The sequence below is a fragment of the Alosa alosa genome, chromosome 15 (genome assembly GCF_017589495.1).
Source record: "Alosa alosa isolate M-15738 ecotype Scorff River chromosome 15, AALO_Geno_1.1, whole genome shotgun sequence".
NCBI classification, from domain to species: Eukaryota; Metazoa; Chordata; class Actinopteri; order Clupeiformes; family Clupeidae; genus Alosa; species Alosa alosa.
Window position 1 is genome coordinate 14,766,319 of NC_063203.1, and position 19,668 is coordinate 14,785,986.

Consider the following 19,668-nt stretch of genomic DNA (forward strand, 5'->3'; position numbering starts at 1 on the left):
CCTCTCTTTATCTCTCCCTCTCTCTCTTCTCTCCCTACTCTGGTGCTCAGTGCCGTGAGCCATTGCTCATCTGCGGCGGGTGAAATTAAAGTGATCTGCCCAACAGACTCATGCTGGCCTCTGGCGAAACCACACACAAGTAAATGATCGGTCAGTGGAGTTCGGCACGGGCTGGGGGAATGCGAGCAGAATGTGGCATTCAGATGGGGCTACACAGCACAGCAAAGCAAGGTTTTGCTTGTCACTTGGCCACAATGGATCCTTCATCGGTTATTTCAGTTCTGATTTGTTTTATGTGAAGACCTTCACTTACATACAGATGTAATGGTAAGAAATATAGTATACAAAGAATGTAGTATACATTGAATATAGTTCTCTTTAATTGTATATAGTCTAGATAGAGAGAGAGAGAGAGCATGTGCAAGCATATAGCTGCACTTCTGACTTGCAGAATGATGTCCAGTTTAGCACCTGCATTTAGCCACCAGTCTGATCCTGACTGCCCTTTCTGATGATGTGGATTACATGATACACTGTGAAATCAATAAACAGCTCGGGCATATTATCTGATTTTCACCCAACCTGTGCTTCCCCTCTGCATTCCAAAGACTCCGCAGATTAAATAGGGAGGGATGGCTTCTTAGTCCACTACCACTACATTTGTCAGAGTTGCTGCCAAGTTCTCTGCCTATCCTTTGTTCATTCAGAGCACATTTGTCATTGTTGAGCTTGCAGTAATAGCAGAAAATTAATTAAAGTCTAAACCCAAGATGAGACAAAATGATTGAGTATTTTTTTAATTTTTTTATCCTTTTTGTGTTTCAGTGCCTAAAAGAGGGGGCTTGCACAGTTTAGCTTTAATTTGTTCCGTAATGTAAAAGATTTGGCATTAGCGGCACTGCTAAATGAAGTTATGTATTCAGCAATTTAAAACTGTGATTTGTTTTGAAAATGGCTTTTCAAGACATCATAAAAAGAAACTAAGCTATAATCCATCATGAATGCACATCTGCAGACATTGTCTACACAAAACAGGTCTTAATTTATTACAACTGAAATCCAATCCAATGGTTAGGGCTTCGGGCTTGTAACCGAAGGGTTGTCGGTTCGATCCCCAACCAGTAAGAAAAATGTGGGCGGGGGATGTGGTTGAGCACTGCTCTCCAATGCCCATATCCACGGCTGAAGTGTCCTTGAGCAAGGCACCTAACCCCTCACTGCTCCCTGAGCGCCGCTGTAGCAGGCAGCTCACTGCGTCGGAATTAGTGTGTGCTTCACCTCACTGTGTGTTCACTGTGTGCTGAGTGTGTTTCACTAATTCACAGATTGGGATAAATGCAGAGATCAAAAGAGTATACGTATACTTATACTTATATTTATACGTATACGTATACTTATACTTATACTTTACTCACTGACCTTTACGGAAAAGCTTCCCTTATCAGTCAGTGAGTCCACTCAAGATCTTTTATCTATCCTTAATATTATACATATTTCGTGTACACCTTATAGGATCTCTGTATTGATGTCTGATTGGACACACTGTTGGTCTTGCTCATGGCATTAGGCCAAGTTGTAGCTGGAACTGGTCTTTTCCTGGCCTTTGCAATGTCCTGTTTCACTTCATTGCATTTCAGTTAATACATTCACAATACACCAAGGCCTTTAAGAGAATAGCAATTACTTTTGAATTGAATTTGGGGGTATGGCCTAATAAGCATCGCATTGGATAACCTATTAACATAAACCAAAACAGATTGGAAATCTATGCAAGCCTACACTGGAAGAGTAAGGCTTAAAGTTGATGACCATTTTAAAATGTAGAACACATTTGCATGTTAAAACAGTCAGGAAAATTAAACTCCTCTGCCTTAATCTGTAACCTTTTTAAATGTTGCTTTTTCATTTTTAAGACCTACAGAAGAGTCCACAGTTACATTCTCATTAAAAAATATTCTGCTCAAATTCTGCCCACAGTGTTGTAGCTATTTTCTTTTACCTGTGGGGCAAATGCATTTTACATCATTAACCATCAGTTGCCTGGCAATGGGCTGAAGTGATAAATTATTTAATGGAAATCCTGTTGCATTCTATGGTTATGAACAGTGATGCACTGCTTTCATAGTTGCTTCCCCCAAATGAATGGCCTGTAGAGACCTCTGGTTTTATGTTTTTCGTGAGCAGACCAAATAACCAAATAGCTCCTCAGGGGCGTAGGACAAGTTCCTGGGCCCCTGCATAGGCAGTCCTGATGGGTGCCCATGTTCCTCAACCCAGGTAAAATAAAATATATTCCAAGGGCCCTCTCTCCCCTTTGGCCCCTATAATCAGTAGTGGTTTTACTCCCAGTCTTATGCCCTGCCGCTCCTCATGAACCAGACTGAATCTCCAGAACTCATCACACGTCAACGCAGCAGTGGCTGCGGGTTAGCCCCGACTCCTTTCTGCCATGGTTACCTGATAAGATCGCCTGGCGCACGCCAACAGATGTGGCACGTCCAGCCTGTCAAAGCAATAGACTCGGCCACACTTCACAAGAGCATGCAGCTGGGCCATGTTTGCTTTGGTAAACACATGTGGTCAGCAGACAGATTGGGTTAGACTGCATTGGGTCAGCATTGGGTAATAGGTGCGTGTGTGTGTGTGTGTGTGTGTGTGTGTGTGTGTGTGTGTGTGTGTGTGTGTGTGTGTTTTTGTGTGTTTGTGTGTGTATGTGTATGTGTGTGTGTGTGTGTGTGTGTTTGTGTGTGTATGTGTATGTGTGTGTGTGTACCATCCAGCTGTCATTTGCCCTTTAACTGTTCCATCCTTATGACTACTACTGGTCATATAGGTGTTGTATGTTTTTTTTTGTTCTGTTTTTAAGAACCCTCAAAGATATATTTTCCACATCACCCTATACTAGCTCATTAGGTGTAATATCTCCAAACCATTCCAAACCCTACATAGGCAGTATGTCTGATATCAAATTTCAGGCACACAGGAGAGGCGTTAGAATCTTTGTGCCATAGAGATTCCCAACAGCGGCCAATCAAAAACCAACCACACACAGTTGTGACAACAACAACAACAACAACAACTAAAATAAACTTGAATTCTACAAATCCAGTACATGCCTTGTTGCTCATTGCCCTTTATTATGGTAAAATATTATATTATTTATATTAAACTATTGGCCTCATTGCATACTAGTGAGTTTCAGATTAAATGAATGCCCCTGAGTTGGCAACGGAGTGTATTGAAGGGTGTTTTGCATACTTTAGTAACCATCATGTTGTTCACAAAGTGGTTAAGTACAGTGTGGTTAGGGGCTATGTTGACTAGCATGCTGTGTTGAGGAATAATAGCTGTAAACCGAGATGATGACCTTGTAGAGTTTCAAAAATAACAGTAAACTTTTTTGAATACTTGAATGGTGAAGTGAGGACACAGCATTGCATCATACAAGGTCTTGTAGAGTTTCAGAAATATCAGTAAAATATTTTGAATACTTGAATGGTGAAGTGAGGACACAGAATTGCATCATACCTAGACCTAAGACCTAGTACCTAACCAATACCTAATAGCAATACTGGATACGGTAGCTTGGTACAGTTACCAATAGTAGATATGAACAACATGATGCCTTATAAATCAAATGAAATAAATGTAACACTAGGCTGATATTTGTGCCAGTCTATTTGTGGATATTATACTTACTGCAGTCCTCCCTGCTGAACTCTCGATCAGACTCACTGATATTCTCTACAGCCCACAGCTCACTAGCTTTTAATTTCCACAGTTCTAGTTCCAATATTGGAGCAGTTCAGCCCAGGTCAACTACGCGCTGTGAGGTTTGATCGCACGACTAGGGACGGGGTCTGTAGAGGGAGCACGTGTGGCTCACTCTAGGATCCACAGCATGTGGTTCATGCTAAAAGCCTTTCCACACTGCCATGGGGGTGTTCATATTCACCTTGAACCTTGAGTCTATCATTCACCCTATTTAGAGTTTTTGTCTTGAGACTTAGTATGAGTACAGCAGAGACTCTCCTGTCTGTGGGTGTAAATATACAGTCTGCACACAATCCAAATGCAATAACAATTCATCATGCACACAGTCCATACAGATATACTCCACCAAAATGTTGTGTCTTTACAATCTTGTGTGTACTGCCTCACCAAGACAAATCTGCAACAGCAAATAAAGTGTGATTTGATTTGGGCAGGTTTTCACCCTCAGCTCCCTGCAATGTTGAAGTGCCTGATATGTGAGTGCAGACCCTGTCAAACAAGGAGTGAAAGAGAGTATGGGGCCCCTCCTAATGTTTGTGTCAAACAGTGTGTGTGTGTGTGTGTGTGTGTGTGTGAGAAGAGTTGAGTGATGGTCAGGTAATTTGAAGTATTCTTCTCCCAGATCCTCTGGCACCCAACTGCAAAGTGTGAGGTGTGTGAGCTTCATTCATTTATCTGGATATAAGGCTGTGTTTTGTACGAGGTATGTGAAAGGGGGGGCGATAACCTTAATAGTTTATATGTTGCTGCTATACTTCAAGGCTCCAACAAACTTCCCATGTGCGCCTTTTAAAAATTGCTTGTCAGGTTTTCTTGATACCTGTTCAGTGGTTTCTTCCCATCTTTTATCTAAACTTTGGCTGCCTGTCTGGCTCCAGCTCTCTCTCTCTCTCTTTCTGTATCTCTATCTCTCTCTCTATCTATCTATCTATCTCTCTCTCTCTGGCCATAATGCTTGATACCTTAATACACACCCGTGCAAATTTCCCTGCACATAATGAAAGCAGCGAGCAAGCGAGTGGTTGTCATGGCGCCGAGCCACTATTACCGAGCGAGCTCGCTGGCCGACAGAGGACCTGTCACTCAACCCGGAGAAGCCAAACGGCTCGCTATCCTCCCAGTGTCCTCAGTAGGCACCGGTGACTGACGTTTATTCCATTCATATGCGTCGCCTGCCAACACCACAGCTCACAGTATAGATTACTTTGGGGAATATGAGGTAGTCCTCTCCTCACTAATAGGCAGTTTGATCTTACTCGGCTATCGTTAGGAAGAGTCTTCATGAGTTTCACACCCACTCCCCCACACATCTTACGCTTCCACACTAAAATGACCCCATGCCTCTGTGCCTAGTCGACCAAGGCCCACTTCCCAGGGACTTGAGATCATTAGAGTTTCGAAATGCCTCTCCATTTCAGGCCGTTGTGCGACAGTGGAAGAGGCTTGCCATTGTGCTGCCCCTGGGACCCTATTTTCCGTGTGACTGACTCCCCTCTCGGCGGCCGAAGGCCCCCCTTCAGGTGTGCGGCGCCTGCGGTCCTCATGCAGCAGGACTGGGCGCTAGTCAATTTCATGCTCGTTTGGCCCTCAAGAATAAAATGCCATTGATCGTTGTTTACTGCGTTCTTAATGATTCTGATTGTGTGTGACTGGAGAGGGCAATTGCTGGGTTGGTGGGGGGATTTATTGTCGGTTGTCTTCTCCGTCTTGTCTGAGTCCCCTTTCCTTCACCCACCCAGCTCTCCTTTATTTCTAATAGGAGGAAAAGTTTGTTCTCCATTAACTGTTCCAAAGACTTTCATTTTCTGCCCAGTCTCAAGATGCAATCATTGGGCACAGAGGCGAGGAGAGGGGTGGGAGAAAGGGGGGGTCTGACAAATGTACCTGGTGGATCTCATTTCAATCTCATTTTCTTTTTTTCCCCTCCTTTCTACCCCCTCTGCTTTGTCCTTCACTCCTCCATCCATTCATCTCTCTTTCTCCCTCACTTGGCCACCATATCGCTCCATCTTTTCACTCTGGTGGGTCTCCATCTGCCTCCTCCTCTCTTTGTCCTTTGCTCCTCAGCTCATTCATTTCTCTTTCTCTCTTTGTCCTCCTCTGCTGTACCCTGCTTATGTTTGTCTCTCATTTGTGTCTAATCAAGTCCCTTAACTCCTGCTCTTGGTGTCTCCTCCATCTTGTCCAGCCTTCGTCATTTCCCTAACTTCTCCTCTCCTCTTTGTGTTAGCCATAGCTACTCATCCTTTTCCTGTGGTTACTTCCTCTCCTGTCCTCTTCTCCCATCCTTTCATTTCAGTCCTCTTCTCTTCCCCTCTACATTCTTTCTCCTCTACATCCCTCCTTCTCTTTTGCCCTTCCTCTCCTCAAGAGAGGACATGTTGCGTGAAATAGGCCCTTGTGTTAAATAACTTTTAAAACATTGTTTTCAGTTGGCAACATGGGTCGGTTGCATTTTACACTTATTTGACTCATGGGTTTTTTAAATGTCAAGGTCTCACATTCTCTCTCTATTTCTCTCTCTCCTTCCCTCTCTTTTCCTGTGTCTCTCACTCTATTCCTCCCCTTCTCTCTTTCTCCCCCTCTCTTCCTCTCTCTGTCTTCCTCCCCTTCCCTCTCTCTCTCTCTCTCTCTCTCTCTCTCTCTCTCTCTCTCTCTCTCTCTTCCTCTCTCTCCTCTGTCCAGCTGGTGGGCGGTGAGTTTGACCTGGAGACCAACTTCATCATCCAGGACGCGGAGAGCATCGGCTGCATGGTGGAGCTGCTGGAGCACTGTCAGGTGACGTGCCAGGCCGAGATCTGGAGCATGTTTACCGCCATCCTGCGCAAGAGCGTGCGCAACCTGCAGACCAGCACTGAGGTGGGCCTCATCCAACAGGTGTTGCTCAAGATGAGCGCCGTCGACGACATGATCGCAGGTACGCCAGCTGGCAGCAGATGCTACTGCCGAAGCTCTCGCTCTCTCGCTCTCTCGCTCTCTCTTTTTTTTGCTCTCTTTTTTTCTCTTTTTCTTTCTTTTTTTGTGTGTTGTCTCTTGCTGGCTGTCTAATCCCAACATCAAACACTGATGTATGCAGCATATGGAATTTTCTCTTCTTCTTTACATATCATCTCTTTCCCTCTTTCTCTCTCTCTGTCTGTCTCTCTCCCTCAGCATTCTCTCTCTCTGTCTGTCTCTCTCCCTCAGCACACAACTTTTCTTTTTGCTTGCTGCACTGCTTTAACTTGTAAAACTGCTGAACCCTGTAAAACCTCCGAACTGAAGTTGGTGTTGGGGCTCTTACTTCTCTGTCCTTACCACTGGTGTTCTTCCTTCAACACTATCTGTTCTGGACATAACAATACACTTGGGTGATGATGGTATACTGCACATGTTGCAGCACATGACCAGCCAAGTGACGACCGTACTGTAGAGTGGACACAGAGAACTATACTGGGGCGCATTTCCCAAAACCATAGTTGCTAACTAAGTTAGCAACTTTGTTGGTTGCAATGCAATTTCCCCTTGCCAACCAACTAAGTTGCTAACAGGTTAGCAACTTATGATTTTGGGAAACGCGTGGTTACCACACCGGCAGGTATATGGCAATGAGAGGCTGCATATGTGAGCTTGCTGCCTGCCAGAGAACTGCAGATGTGCACACTGACTATTCCAAGCAGATCTTGCAGCAGGCATAGTACAGTATGTGAGAAAGACAAAGGCTGTCTGCGAGCTGTGATCACTGCCGATGTTGAGATGACAGGTAATATTGTCCTCCTCGGCTGTGCAGCAATTACAGTCACTTTATGAAGTCCGGGCCCCATAGTGAACTGTCATTAAAGGATACTGGTGCATGTGTGTGATTGCATTTTAATTCCAGCCGCAGTCAGTTCACCTGCACCGTGACAGGTAATAAGCTCGCCGTGCCAGGTAATTACGCAGTCATCTCTCAGGCAGTGCAGTGCAGTGCAGTGCAGTGCAGTGCATCATGGTCCCCCCCGACAGGATGTGTCCTCTCTCCCACTGCTCGCTTGCACTTCACATTCCACTCACAACAACCTCACTTTGGCACCCAGGCTCAACTCCATATGTCCTCCACTCATATGGACACACACACACACACACACACACACACACACACACACACATGCACACACACACACACACATGCACACACATAGACACACATAGACACACTCCTAATCCCAAATCTCATAGTCGGGTGGTATTAAATAAATTCTACTATCGAATTTGTCGGGTAGTCTGCTGTTTCGCTCCAGAGGTCACAGATAAGGCGGCGGGGCAAACCCAGAACAGCAGGCCCGGGAGGAGAGCGCCGTGGGGTGGGGGACAGTCTTCCGTTAGCGGCTAGGCTTGTGGGGAGACGCTCACCGGAGCGCCATCACGCAGCCCTGGGAGAGAGGACGATGGTGGATTAAGTTGATATCTTGGCCGTACTGAAATCCATGAAGCTTAGAGCAGAGAGAGAGAGAGAGAGAGAGAGAGAGAGAGAGAGAGAGAGGGAGAGAGAGAGAGAGAGAGAGAGAGAGAGAGAGAGAGAGAGAGAGAGAGAGAGAGACGGAGAGAGAGGAAGGAATCTCATTAGTTACAGTGTGTTTGGTAATGAGATTGAAAGGCAGTTTAGAGGAATATTACATTTTTGCTTCCATTTATAACAGAGGAGGCTGATATTGCGCCGTTCTTTTTCTTGCTATCTACTCCGTTCTCTCTCTCTCTCATTTTCTCTTTGTTCTCCGTAACCCTTTCCCTCCTGATAAAATGGAATTACTTACAACTGAACAATAGAATTAAGTTACTCTCCCGTACTTAATTCCATTGTAATTTGCGAGTAGTCCATCTGTCATTGTGTCTCCTCGGCATTGTCTTCGGCTGTGTATTCTTCACGTCCGTCAGCCAAGTGCTGATGCCGTATCAGTCACCCATGGTGCGTGTGTGTGGAGTTATGCTCCGCTCGCATTTCCCTCATCACTGGTGATGAAGCGTTAAATGAAGACGTTCCACAAAGCTAATGAGCAGAGACTTACCTAACGCTCAGTGTTTGTCATTCCTAGTACACTCACACAGACACACACACACACACACACACACACACACACACACACACACACACACACACACACACACACACACACACACACACACACACACACATACGCACACACACACACGCATCGCCACACACACACACACACACACACACACACACACACACAAATATATAGACTTTTACCAATTTTGACTTTGAGTTCCTCTATTGCATCTAGAATCAGCAGGCAAGGAGACTGCAGCAGAGCGTGTACAGACAGGATTTGCATACAAATCTCATATGGCAAACCACGTCCCTGCCTCTGCATTGAATACGACTTAAATGTTGGGCGAGTAATTTGTAAAAGTCACTGTTATTAATTACTTATGGAAACTTCAAGGTGATATTTTTCCTGATCCATTTAATGCAATATCACCACAGTGTATTATACAATGCACTGACCATTTAAACATTAATCATGCTCTGCATACTTGAACGTGTGTGTCTGTTTCTTCAACATAATGTTCTTTTCTGTACTAGCAGTTGTGTACTGTAGACTCTTGGGAGATAAATTGAGTGCAGCGTATGTTTAAGTGAGAATCAATCTTTAGCCTGGTGTGTTCACTGGCCGCTGGTGTGCTGTTCACCTATAAAATGCACATGACAAAATGTTGGCTTCGGCATGAGTCATCCCAGTCTGACACGGAGCTGAAGAAAGAACTTCACAAAAGAGAAGAACTGATGTTTTGCTGCTTCTAATTTACCCATCCTCCCTCTCTCTCTCTCCCTCTCCTCTCTCTCTCTCTCTCTCTCTCTCTCTCTCTCTCTCTGTGGTTGTCTTCCTCAGATCTGCTGGTAGACATGCTGGGAGTGCTGGCCAGCTACAGCATCACAGTGAGAGAGCTAAAGCTACTGTTCAGCATGCTACGCGGAGAGGGAGGCCTCTGGGTGAGATATGCCTTCTGTGTGTGTGTGTGTGTGTGTGTGTGTGTGTGCATGCGTGCGTGTGTGTGCATGTGTGTGTGTGCATGTGTGTGTGTGTATGCGCATGCCCTTGGGATATGATGATATGATGGGAGTTTTTTGCCCTAGGGAGAGGATATGATGAGCTCAGGGGAATCACTGTAGTGGATGCCATCCATAGGCTTACAGTCTCACACCAGACAAACCTGGACTGTCTCGACGATTTCTAAACATTCTTGCGAATTAAAGGGCTTTGTAAAGTGTTCTTCGTTCATACTTGAAAAATAGTAACAGAATGTGAAGACATAACTGGTTTTGTCATAATCCCCTGTGTTGCTGAGATACCCACTGAAATTATAGCAGAATAACCAGCCAGAGATGGACCGTCTCTCGCGCATATAATATGACTTTGTTAGTGGCGCTGTCAAAACTATTCAATGGAGGAGTTCTGATGCGGAAGCCTGCAGAATCCTACACACAGCCCCTCTAAAGTTCCGCTGTCCCACAGAATTAAGCCTTTTCTGTCAGTACTCCATCCTCTGCTGTGTGACACACACTGGAAACAGTGTGTCACAGCAGCCTCTCTATCTCCTGTTCACAGTATTGAGCATGCTGAGGTAGACGACTAGCCCAGAGGTGTAGACAAGTGATTTTTTTGCCCTTTTTATGCCTTTAATGAGACAGGACCGTGGAGAATGACAGGAAGTAAGTGGGAGAGTGAGAGTCGGGGTGGGATCCGGAAAGGACCACGGGGCGGTAATTGAACCTGTGTCGCCGGTGTACGGTGCACCCACGGCCGGAGCCAGACAAGTGATTTTGAGTTGTGACTTTTTGGGTTTTATGGTCACGATGTTGGTGCTGGTTTAACTCCTTGGAATAGCGAGATATAATCTCTAACACACACACACACACACACACACACACACACACACACACACACACATATCCAATGTGAGAGACACCTGAGACACCACACACACCTCTCACACACACACAAACACACAGCAAACACCCGCAGCTGAGACTGAGACATAACAGAGCCAAAGCCAAGTGCAGTTCCCCTTGAGCAGCTGCAGTCAGGTGTGCTTGGACTGGCTCTGCTATTGATTGTCAGCCTCAGGGGGAGGAAAGCCATGGACAGGCAATTGATTGGGAGCTGTCTGCATGCTGGGGAAGCAGTGACAGTTGCTTTCTTTATGTATCTTTTTTTATGGGAGGCTTGCTTATGTTCAATGACAGCTGCGTAGAATTTGTAACTATTTTCTCCCTCCCTTTCTCTCTGTCCCATCTCTCTCTCTCTCTCTCCATCTCTCTCTTTCTATCCCTCTCTCCCCCATCTCTCTCTCTCTCTCTCTCTCTCTCTCTCTCTCTCTCTGTCTGTCTCTATCTCCCTGTATGCCCCCTGGTGTACCCCTCCACAGCCGCAGCATGCCATCAAGCTTCTGTCGGTGCTGAATCAGATGCCCCAGAGGCACGGTCCAGATGCCTTCTTTAACTTCCCGGGGCGGAGCGCTGCCGTAAGTCCACCTGCCTGCTGTCCGGTTCTGCTCTGGTAAAGCCCACGTGCTGGAGGGCTGCATTAGCTTAGCAATAATGAGGTTATGAGTGAACTTTTCAGAAAGCAAAACAGCTTGAGAAATGCATGATTTTCCTTTTTTTTAACCAAATGTGGGTTGCTGCTATTGTTTGGTAGTGACAGGACTGTACCCCCTGACCCCCACCCGCTCCTGAACAATCAACTCTCAGAGCACAACAATCTGTTTCCTCGACAGGCAATCGCTTTACCTCCTATTGCTAAGTGGCCTTATCAGAATGGGTTCACTCTCAACACCTGGTTTCGCATGGACCCCCTGAACAACATCAATGTTGATAAAGACAAACCCTACCTTTACTGGTAAGTACTCAATGAATGCGAGTAGCAATTATGGATAAAGTCTTTTTTCATTCCTAAAACGGATCAAACCAAATGATTTGCCTTGCATTAATATAAGCCAATTACCTCAGTTGGCCCCATTTAAATGCTGTCGTACTTTTTGTACACTCATCTCTAGGTAGAGGACTTGAGCTGTGTTAATGTGGTAGATTAAGTCAACGTAGAAAAAGGGTGAGGTAAACAGAACTGGTTAGATCTTTATGGATTAAAATCTATGGGAGCTTGAACTCGGGTCACAAAGAACATGTTGGAATCACAGGCAACATGCAAAACGTATTCATTTGGGTGAGGAAGGGTGGGTGGGGGGAGGGGGGATTAGTTAATATCTGTCAGGCACAACGGATGCGTCTTGTGCATAGAGACGTGTCGGTAATTAGCGCCGAGATCAATAGCCCCAGAAACCTACTGTTTATCAGCCGCTATCTCAGTCAAAGGGGAATACGCCACAGGGAGAGACGCAGAGCAACAGAGAGAGAGAGAGAGAGAGAGAGATGGATGAGATAGAGAAGGAGAGAGGAAAAAAGAAAAGTGAAGAGGCGTAAAGGACTGACGCATGTGATGGAGGGAAGTGGTACAGTATGTTTGGAAGTGAACAAAATAAATAAATAAATGACAGATAAGATAAAAAATCCTTCAGCAGAATGTAAAAAGCATGGGGCTGGCCCGGAACAGGTAAAAGGTGGAGGAAGCATGGGAAATAGAGTGAAGCATACAGATGGAGGAGAAGGTGCGGGGAATGAGAGAGGGGAAATTGCATTGGCTAGACTGTGGTGGATTTAGATGGATTTTTTGGAGGTGTGTGCAGCAGGTGAGGAGAGAGGAGAGAGGGAGGGAGAGAACGACAGGTGAAGAGAGAGGAGAGAGAGGGAGGGAGAGAGGGAGAGAAAGACATGCACACCAGGATAAGGAGTGGAGGAGAGCAACGCGGAGTCTGCTTTCAGGTCGTTACTCTCTCCATCAGCATGCGTCTGCAGCAGCCTCCTGGAAGGACCAGCTCTCTGAGCAGAGCGGAAGGACGAGGTGGTGAGGGAGTAGGGGGTGGGAGGTGTGTGTGGGGGGTGGGAGGTGTGTGTGTGTGTGTGTGTGTGGGTGGGGGCGGGGGTCAGCTTTATGGAAACATGTGCATGCACGTTCATTTCCCCGCATGGTCAGAGAAAGGAAAAAGCAATAAATAAGCAACCAGGTCTAGCTGGTAGGTGGTCTGAGTCGAGCTGGCAGGTGGTCTGAGACTGTGCAATCTGTAGGAAGGGAAGGAGAAGTGGTGGAGGAAGTTACAGGTTTCTTCAGGCGTCTGCTGTTACTGGCTGGTTGTGTTTGTGTGACCTGCTGCCTCACTGCTAGTCTGAGGGGAGGGAGATGCAGTGCAGCTTGCACACTCCACACTCTGTTGCTACTGAACAGTCCAGTCACACACACACACACAGACACACACACACACACACTGACACACACTGACACACACACACACACACACACTCACACAGACACACACACACACAGACACACAGACACACACACACACACACACACACACACACACACACACACACACACATACTGTATTATCAGTGCTGCTCTAGTGGACAGCCTTCTACCCCTGAGCCTCCGACAGGTCTCAGATCAGCTTTAATCTCACTTTATCAGTGCAGCCAGTCTGCCAAGCAGCGCTCCTGGCTGATGGCGGGTTAAAGCAGAGGGGAAGGTCGGATGGAGGTGTGTGGAGGCTCAACCGGGCTGGAGGGGACTAAGGTGTGTGTGTGTGTGTGTGTGTGTGTGTGTGTGTGTGTGTGTGTGTGTGTGTGTGAGGAGAGCAGAGAACTACTGGATAGTAGACTGGTGGAGGACAGGTTGGGACGGGGGTGGGGTTCCAGATAAGGATTGGAGAGGAGGATTGATGGAGATGGGGAGAGAGAGAGAGAGAGAGAGAGAGAGAGAGAGAGAGAGAGAGAAACGAGAGCAAATGGAAAAAAGAGATTAGTGGTGAGAAGTTGAAGAGAGATGGAGAGGGAATGAGAAGAAAAAAGGGAGATGAAAGACATGGGTAATGTAGTCCACGGAGGGCTGGAATGAACTGAGTTATTTACTTCTCATTCACACTGTGCCTACTGAATTTCAGGTATGAGATGCTTGATTAGCATGACAACACAGAGATGGCTAATACACCCCTGCTCTCCTTGCCCATCAGCAGATTTGCAGGAGCTCGATTATAAACCCATGATTGAAAAGGATGTGCTCCATGCCAGCTCAGGTCTCCCAGACAAGAGCGGCATACAAAACCAATGCTGCCCGGGGGCCAAGCTGGCAGAGCAGCCTGGCGTTTGTCACCTGTTACTGGCAGGCGCTCTGCCAGTGGCTGCAGCAGAATGTTTGTGTTAATCTACCTGTCTGTATTTTTTGTCAGTGCATTTTATTTGCATATTTGCCTGTGATTACTCATGCCTTCTCTGCAGTGCTGATCTATGTGGAGTGTAGTGCAGCGCTGCAGAGGGGGGAAAAAAACAGGCTTGGCTAGGAGGTGCTGGAAAGATTTGAGAGGATAATCTTGAGCATCTGTGTTTGCAGAAGTGGAAAGGGGAAAGCCTGGTTAAAAAAGTATACATCTGTTCAGTGTATGTATGCTTCTACGCTTCCCTTTAAAAAATAAAGGCTTACATGAATTAACCTTTGCAGTAGTGGTGATTGTATTTAACAATCCATGCATAGTGGCTGGTTTTTAGCAGTTGCTTTCTCCCTTGATGTGGGTTTTTTGGTAGGCCCACATCCTGGTCATTTCTTTTTCTCTTTCTTTTTTTGGCAACAGCTTCCGCACCAGCAAAGGCATCGGCTACTCGGCCCACTTTGTGGGCAACTGCCTGATCGTGACGTCCCTCAAGTCCAAGGGCAAGGGGTTCCAGCACTGCGTGAAGTACGACTTTCAGCCTCGCAAGGTAAGTGGTTGCTTTGATACCCCCCGCCACTTGGCACCCACCCCCTCTCTCCACGATTGGCAATCGTGCCCATGGCTTAGTTAGTGCCGGGGCCTGGCGCCGAGCCACTTTGTCGAAACAATCCTCCAGCGACACAGGGCCCGTGTTTGAAGCGGCAGTGACTGAGGAGCGGAGCGGCGTCCGACTGCATCTCAGCGTGGAGCCTCTCATTGATCCCCTGCGCAGGGGTTACGGATGGGCTTTGATGACCGCCGCAGGCTCCTAAATTGGATCTCGTGCCACTCAGCTGATATGTAACAAGATGGGAACATCTTTCATGATGTAGTCGAGCCAAAATTACAGTCCCCTTTAATCTGTTTTGTTGCACAAAACAGTCTTTATTTGTTCATATTGCGTAGTGGTGTTTTGAGGATTTTTGGCTGGAAGGTTTAAATCTCCCTAATTTGAATTTAGATGTCGATGATGCGGTTTTGCATAAATATATATGACACATGTTTTTATTGACAGATATCTACCCCAGACTAATCTATTTCTCTCTTTTCCTTTGCTGATTCTTAATATTCTTTGGTTAATGCAGACAATCGAGAGTTCTAAACAGATGCTGACAGCTGTCTCTGAGGGCAGAAATGTTAGCCCGTCGGTTCAGAGTCCAGCTGTTAAGAGTCTCTTGCCATAATCCTGCTCTCTACCCACTGCGTAGTGCCATGCTGGGTAGTCGCATTAGCCGTTCCCCTTTCTGAATTGTGTTTCAACATGGGCTCAGAAAAAACACTTTCTAGTCCCTGAAGGTGTTCTCTTTTTTTTCTTTCCTGAAAAAAAGAAAGCATGGGCACTTAGCCAGCTTGCTTATTAGTTTTCTATTTGCGTGTGGATGTGCAGGTGAGGTTGCTTTTTCAGAGGATTGCCAAAGGACAATGAAGTGTGTGAGAGGCCTGCACCCTGTCGTGTGGTGGGAGGATCATTAACTAGTCGTGGGGCAGTGTGGCGTTTTGCTGAATTAGTGATCTTTAACTGTGAAATGACAAATGAATCAATAACATAATAACAATGGCTAAAGATCAAAGCTCTTTAACCATTTGAATTTTATGGAATGCAACATACAGCACCTGATCATATTAATAATTTAAACTGTCGACTCCTGGGGATTTAATTGGTGATAGAGTAAGAGGATTAAATGTCTATTGTCTGCAATGGCTATTGAAGGTTTTATGATTATATTTTGTGACGTCATGAAAGATGGCTTAAGGCTAGATGCGTGGACAGTGTGTATAGGATTTTGATATTATCATTTTTTACTGTTTTCCTGTGACTCATTTGTCTGTTCAAAAGCAAGTACCTTGCTTGGCTAAGCTCGACAGAGACACACTCGCAGTGTGCAAGAGAGGATGAGACAAGAAAATGGATTTGAACTCAGAGAAGCGTGACTGTTTGACAATGAATTTCAATAGATAGGATCATTTTTGACCACTTGTCATAGGTCAATGCTCACTAATGCGAGCCTGCATGTTGACCTCCCACCGAGCTCACAGAATGATACATTTCATAACTCTGTTATGAAAAAAATATTCTCACTTTGCAATCTGTAAAAAAAAGTAATTATTTAGTCCCTCTTTTCCCAGGAGGCATTGACATGTAATCTTCCTGTACGCTCGAGCAGTCTTTAGTAGAAGCGAGGGATGGCGCCTCCGAGAGCGGATAGATAAATCACTCTTCCCATCATTATTCCTTTGCTTTGCGTTACCACCAGCCGTGCCATGAAGTGATACAATTAAATTAAAGCACTGACAGCCGATTCAGATCTACTGCCAGCTCCTCCTTTGTTTCATGCCAAAGTCTGTCTACCAACAAACAATAGCGCCCAGAAAATACATAACGTTCAAATATAACTATCAAAATATCTATCAGTCAGCCTATTAGTATTTTTGCGTTATTATAGAAAGGGATAATGCCATTGCTATGATGTTAGAAATTACAAATGTGAGAATAAATGACAGCACTCCATTTTCTCTTTAAGTTTCTTTAACAGGAACAACCGACACATTTAACCATGAAAAATAAACTGTCATGCCACTGTCAACACTTAACGCAAAGCTGTGAGACCACAACCTGGCCAGTTTTTAGACATGCCCTCACGTTTGGATTCAGCGTCAGACTTAACCTAATTGGGCAGACAAATACTGATCTTCGGAGCAATTATCCTCCCGCTTGGTCTAAGTGTAGCAAATGGAGGCGATGTTAGTCGGGGGTGGGTCAGCCGAAGCGGGCCAGTCTCATCCACTACGGCTGGAATGATTTGATTCTGAGTCCATGATGTGCACATCGCCGCTTCGCCTCTGATTCCTCCGATTCCTTTTGATCTGTAATAGTTCTGCATGGTTGTATTTCTCCCCTCTTTAGAAAGTGTTTGATCTCTCTTTTTTCACACCATGCCAACTATTACAGAACCAGCACTGGACCAAATTGTTTGCCATTTCTCTTGGGAAAAAAATATGCCTTATTTATTGTGACCAATTTGCACTATGTGAACTATCCCTCTTTCGCTCCTTGCTACCATGAATGCTACCAATGAAGCTTTTTGCCCCCCCCCCCTTCTGAATTTGCACAGTTTGGGAGCTTAAGGCAGATTGGAGTTGCCTGAGGTCTGTGTTTAAAGGCACCGGCCTCAACCTTAATGCTCCAGACACTCGGCACAGCTGATCTGAGCCTCCCTCTCACTGCCTTTGTGGCATCTCTATCTGCACTTTACAGCCCAGATCCATTAGTTCTGCCTGTTGCATCAATGGGCTATAAGTAGCAGAGGCCGCGGGGAGCAACAATATTGAGCAATGGTGGAAGTCTCAGGAAGAGCTAACAAGTTATTTTGTGTGTGTGTGTGTGTCATTTGATGATTAAGGGGAGAATATTGGACTGCTTGATGCTACAAAACACTGAGTCAAACCTTTCTAACTTGAATAAATGTAATCCTTCTTAGCACCACACATTCTCAGACACAGCAAACCACACAGACACACATAATGCAGGACTCTGCAACCCCCCCCACACACACACACATACAGTGTCAAGACATGTAATAACATATTAGCAATTGTTTTAGGCATAATTTCATCATAGTGTGATCTAAAAGCATGCCATAGTATTGTATTTGTCATAGCTGCTCAAATAGTCAAAGTGGCTTAAATAGTCAAGGTATTATCTCTCTGTTTGATGACATCAATCATTTCAAGTAAATGTATCTCTGTTGATGACATCAACAAATTCAGGTAAATGTAGAATTTATTATACATTTTGATTCCTTTTAATGTCAGTCAGCAGTTGCACCCATGACTTAATAACATTCAGTTGCGGCCACCTCACATGGCAGCTAGGTCTAGGGTGGATCAGCCAGAGGTTTAGTCCATTCAGTGTAAAATTAATAGGCACAGCATGTGTTTTCTGCAGACTGGCCAAGTTGCTGTTTACGCTGCGTTCTCAAATGCATGTACGCCTCTGAATGTTTATGTCTTGCCACAGAAAATGTGTTTATTGCATGTACAAACAAACACAAACACAAACACACACACACACACACACACACACACACACACACACACACACACACATACACACACACACACACATGCTCAGTGGTCTGCAGGTGCTTTTTGAAATAGTCCCTCCTTTTAGTCATAGTTCCTCGGCTCAAATCTTTAATTAATATTCCAATGCAAATTTCAGAACATTAGTCTCTGGGCCTCATGGCACGACTTAAAAGGCATTTATGGGCAGAAATTTGTAATTCTAAAAGGGTGGGAGTAAAAAGAGATTACTCTGGAGCACATCCCCTGCCCCCGCGAAAGAAGGTTTTACTTTTCCCTTTTAAATGAAAACAGGTCCTCCAGTGCACTTGGCAAAAATAAGGCCCGCTTTTACATGTGCTTTTTTTATCAGTAAAGGTTCGTTTAAGTTTACATGAGGAAGCACTGATGTATTGTCTTTTTTCTGTCTCTGGTCTGCAGTGGTACATGGTCAGCATCGTCCACATCTACAACCGCTGGCGCAACAGCGAGATCCGTTGCTACGTCAACGGGCAGCTCGTCTCCTACGGCGACATGGCCTGGCACGTCAACACCAACGATGTAAGGCTCCGGAGGATGCTTTGGCAGCGTGTCACTCTGTTGTCTTCCTCTCTGCATCATCTTCCCTCTATTCTTCTCCACCCTGCTCCCTCTCTCCCTCCCTCCTCTATCTCTCGTTCTCTCTTCCTGTGATTGTTTGTGTGTGTGTGTGTGTGTTTTTTTTTTCTCCTTCTGTTGCGGGATGTGTGTGTGTGTTTGCTGCGGGGCTCGCTCAGAGGGGGCCCTTTGATCCTCAAGCACGGCGTGCAAATTCCTGAGTCGAAAGATACATAAATCCTCTGCAGAGCCCACCCCCCCACCCCCGACAAATTACAAAAAAAAATGAGTTTTTGCCACGCAGGCTGATATTTCTCCTGGGAGTCTCACTGGTATTTCAAAGCCTCAATTTGAATATCCATTTGTCACTAAGATGTACTGTATGCACAAGAGAGAGAGAGAGAGAGAGAGAGAGAGAGAAGGTAAGCAGAGAGAGAGGGAGACAGAGAGGGAGAGAGAGCAGTAGGGTGGGTATGGAAAGTGGCAAAATGAAAGCATCATCTGGCATAGACAAAGAGAGAGTGCCTGACATGCATGAGGTTGTGGGAAGACAGCTTTGTGCCACACTCTCTGGACCATCTCCAGAAACATTTACGGCACATTAAATCAGAAAATTACCAACGAGAGTTTTATTTCGGCTGACACAATACATAAGGTCACATACCCACTCTTGGAATACTTCATAATGGGTATACAGAGACAACAATGTAGAATATAAAGATATCTCATCTAGCTTTTTATACTGATGATTTAGCCTGTGCCTTGTCAGAAGCATGATGTTGTGCTAAGCGCTAACAAGGAAAAGGCTGACCTTGATGAGTTGCAGTTGCATTGTGACACTTCATAATTGCTATGTAGCCCTAATTGCTTAGTGCTTCACACTACAGTTTGGAT

The 19,668-nt window shown here is 45.4% G+C and overlaps 1 protein-coding gene across 1 annotated transcript in view; it reads left to right on the forward strand.

Moving 5' to 3' along the window:
• The window catches only part of LOC125307776 (neurobeachin-like), a 296,002-nt gene that overhangs the window by 71,497 nt on the left and 204,837 nt on the right, over positions 1-19,668 (forward strand). Inside the window, exons 2-7 of the mRNA XM_048263836.1 lie at positions 6,460-6,691; positions 9,648-9,748; positions 11,185-11,280; positions 11,536-11,657; positions 14,497-14,623; positions 18,619-18,738. Coding sequence (XP_048119793.1) covers positions 6,460-6,691; positions 9,648-9,748; positions 11,185-11,280; positions 11,536-11,657; positions 14,497-14,623; positions 18,619-18,738 — 798 coding nt within the window. The remainder of the gene's footprint in view (positions 1-6,459; positions 6,692-9,647; positions 9,749-11,184; positions 11,281-11,535; positions 11,658-14,496; positions 14,624-18,618; positions 18,739-19,668) is intronic.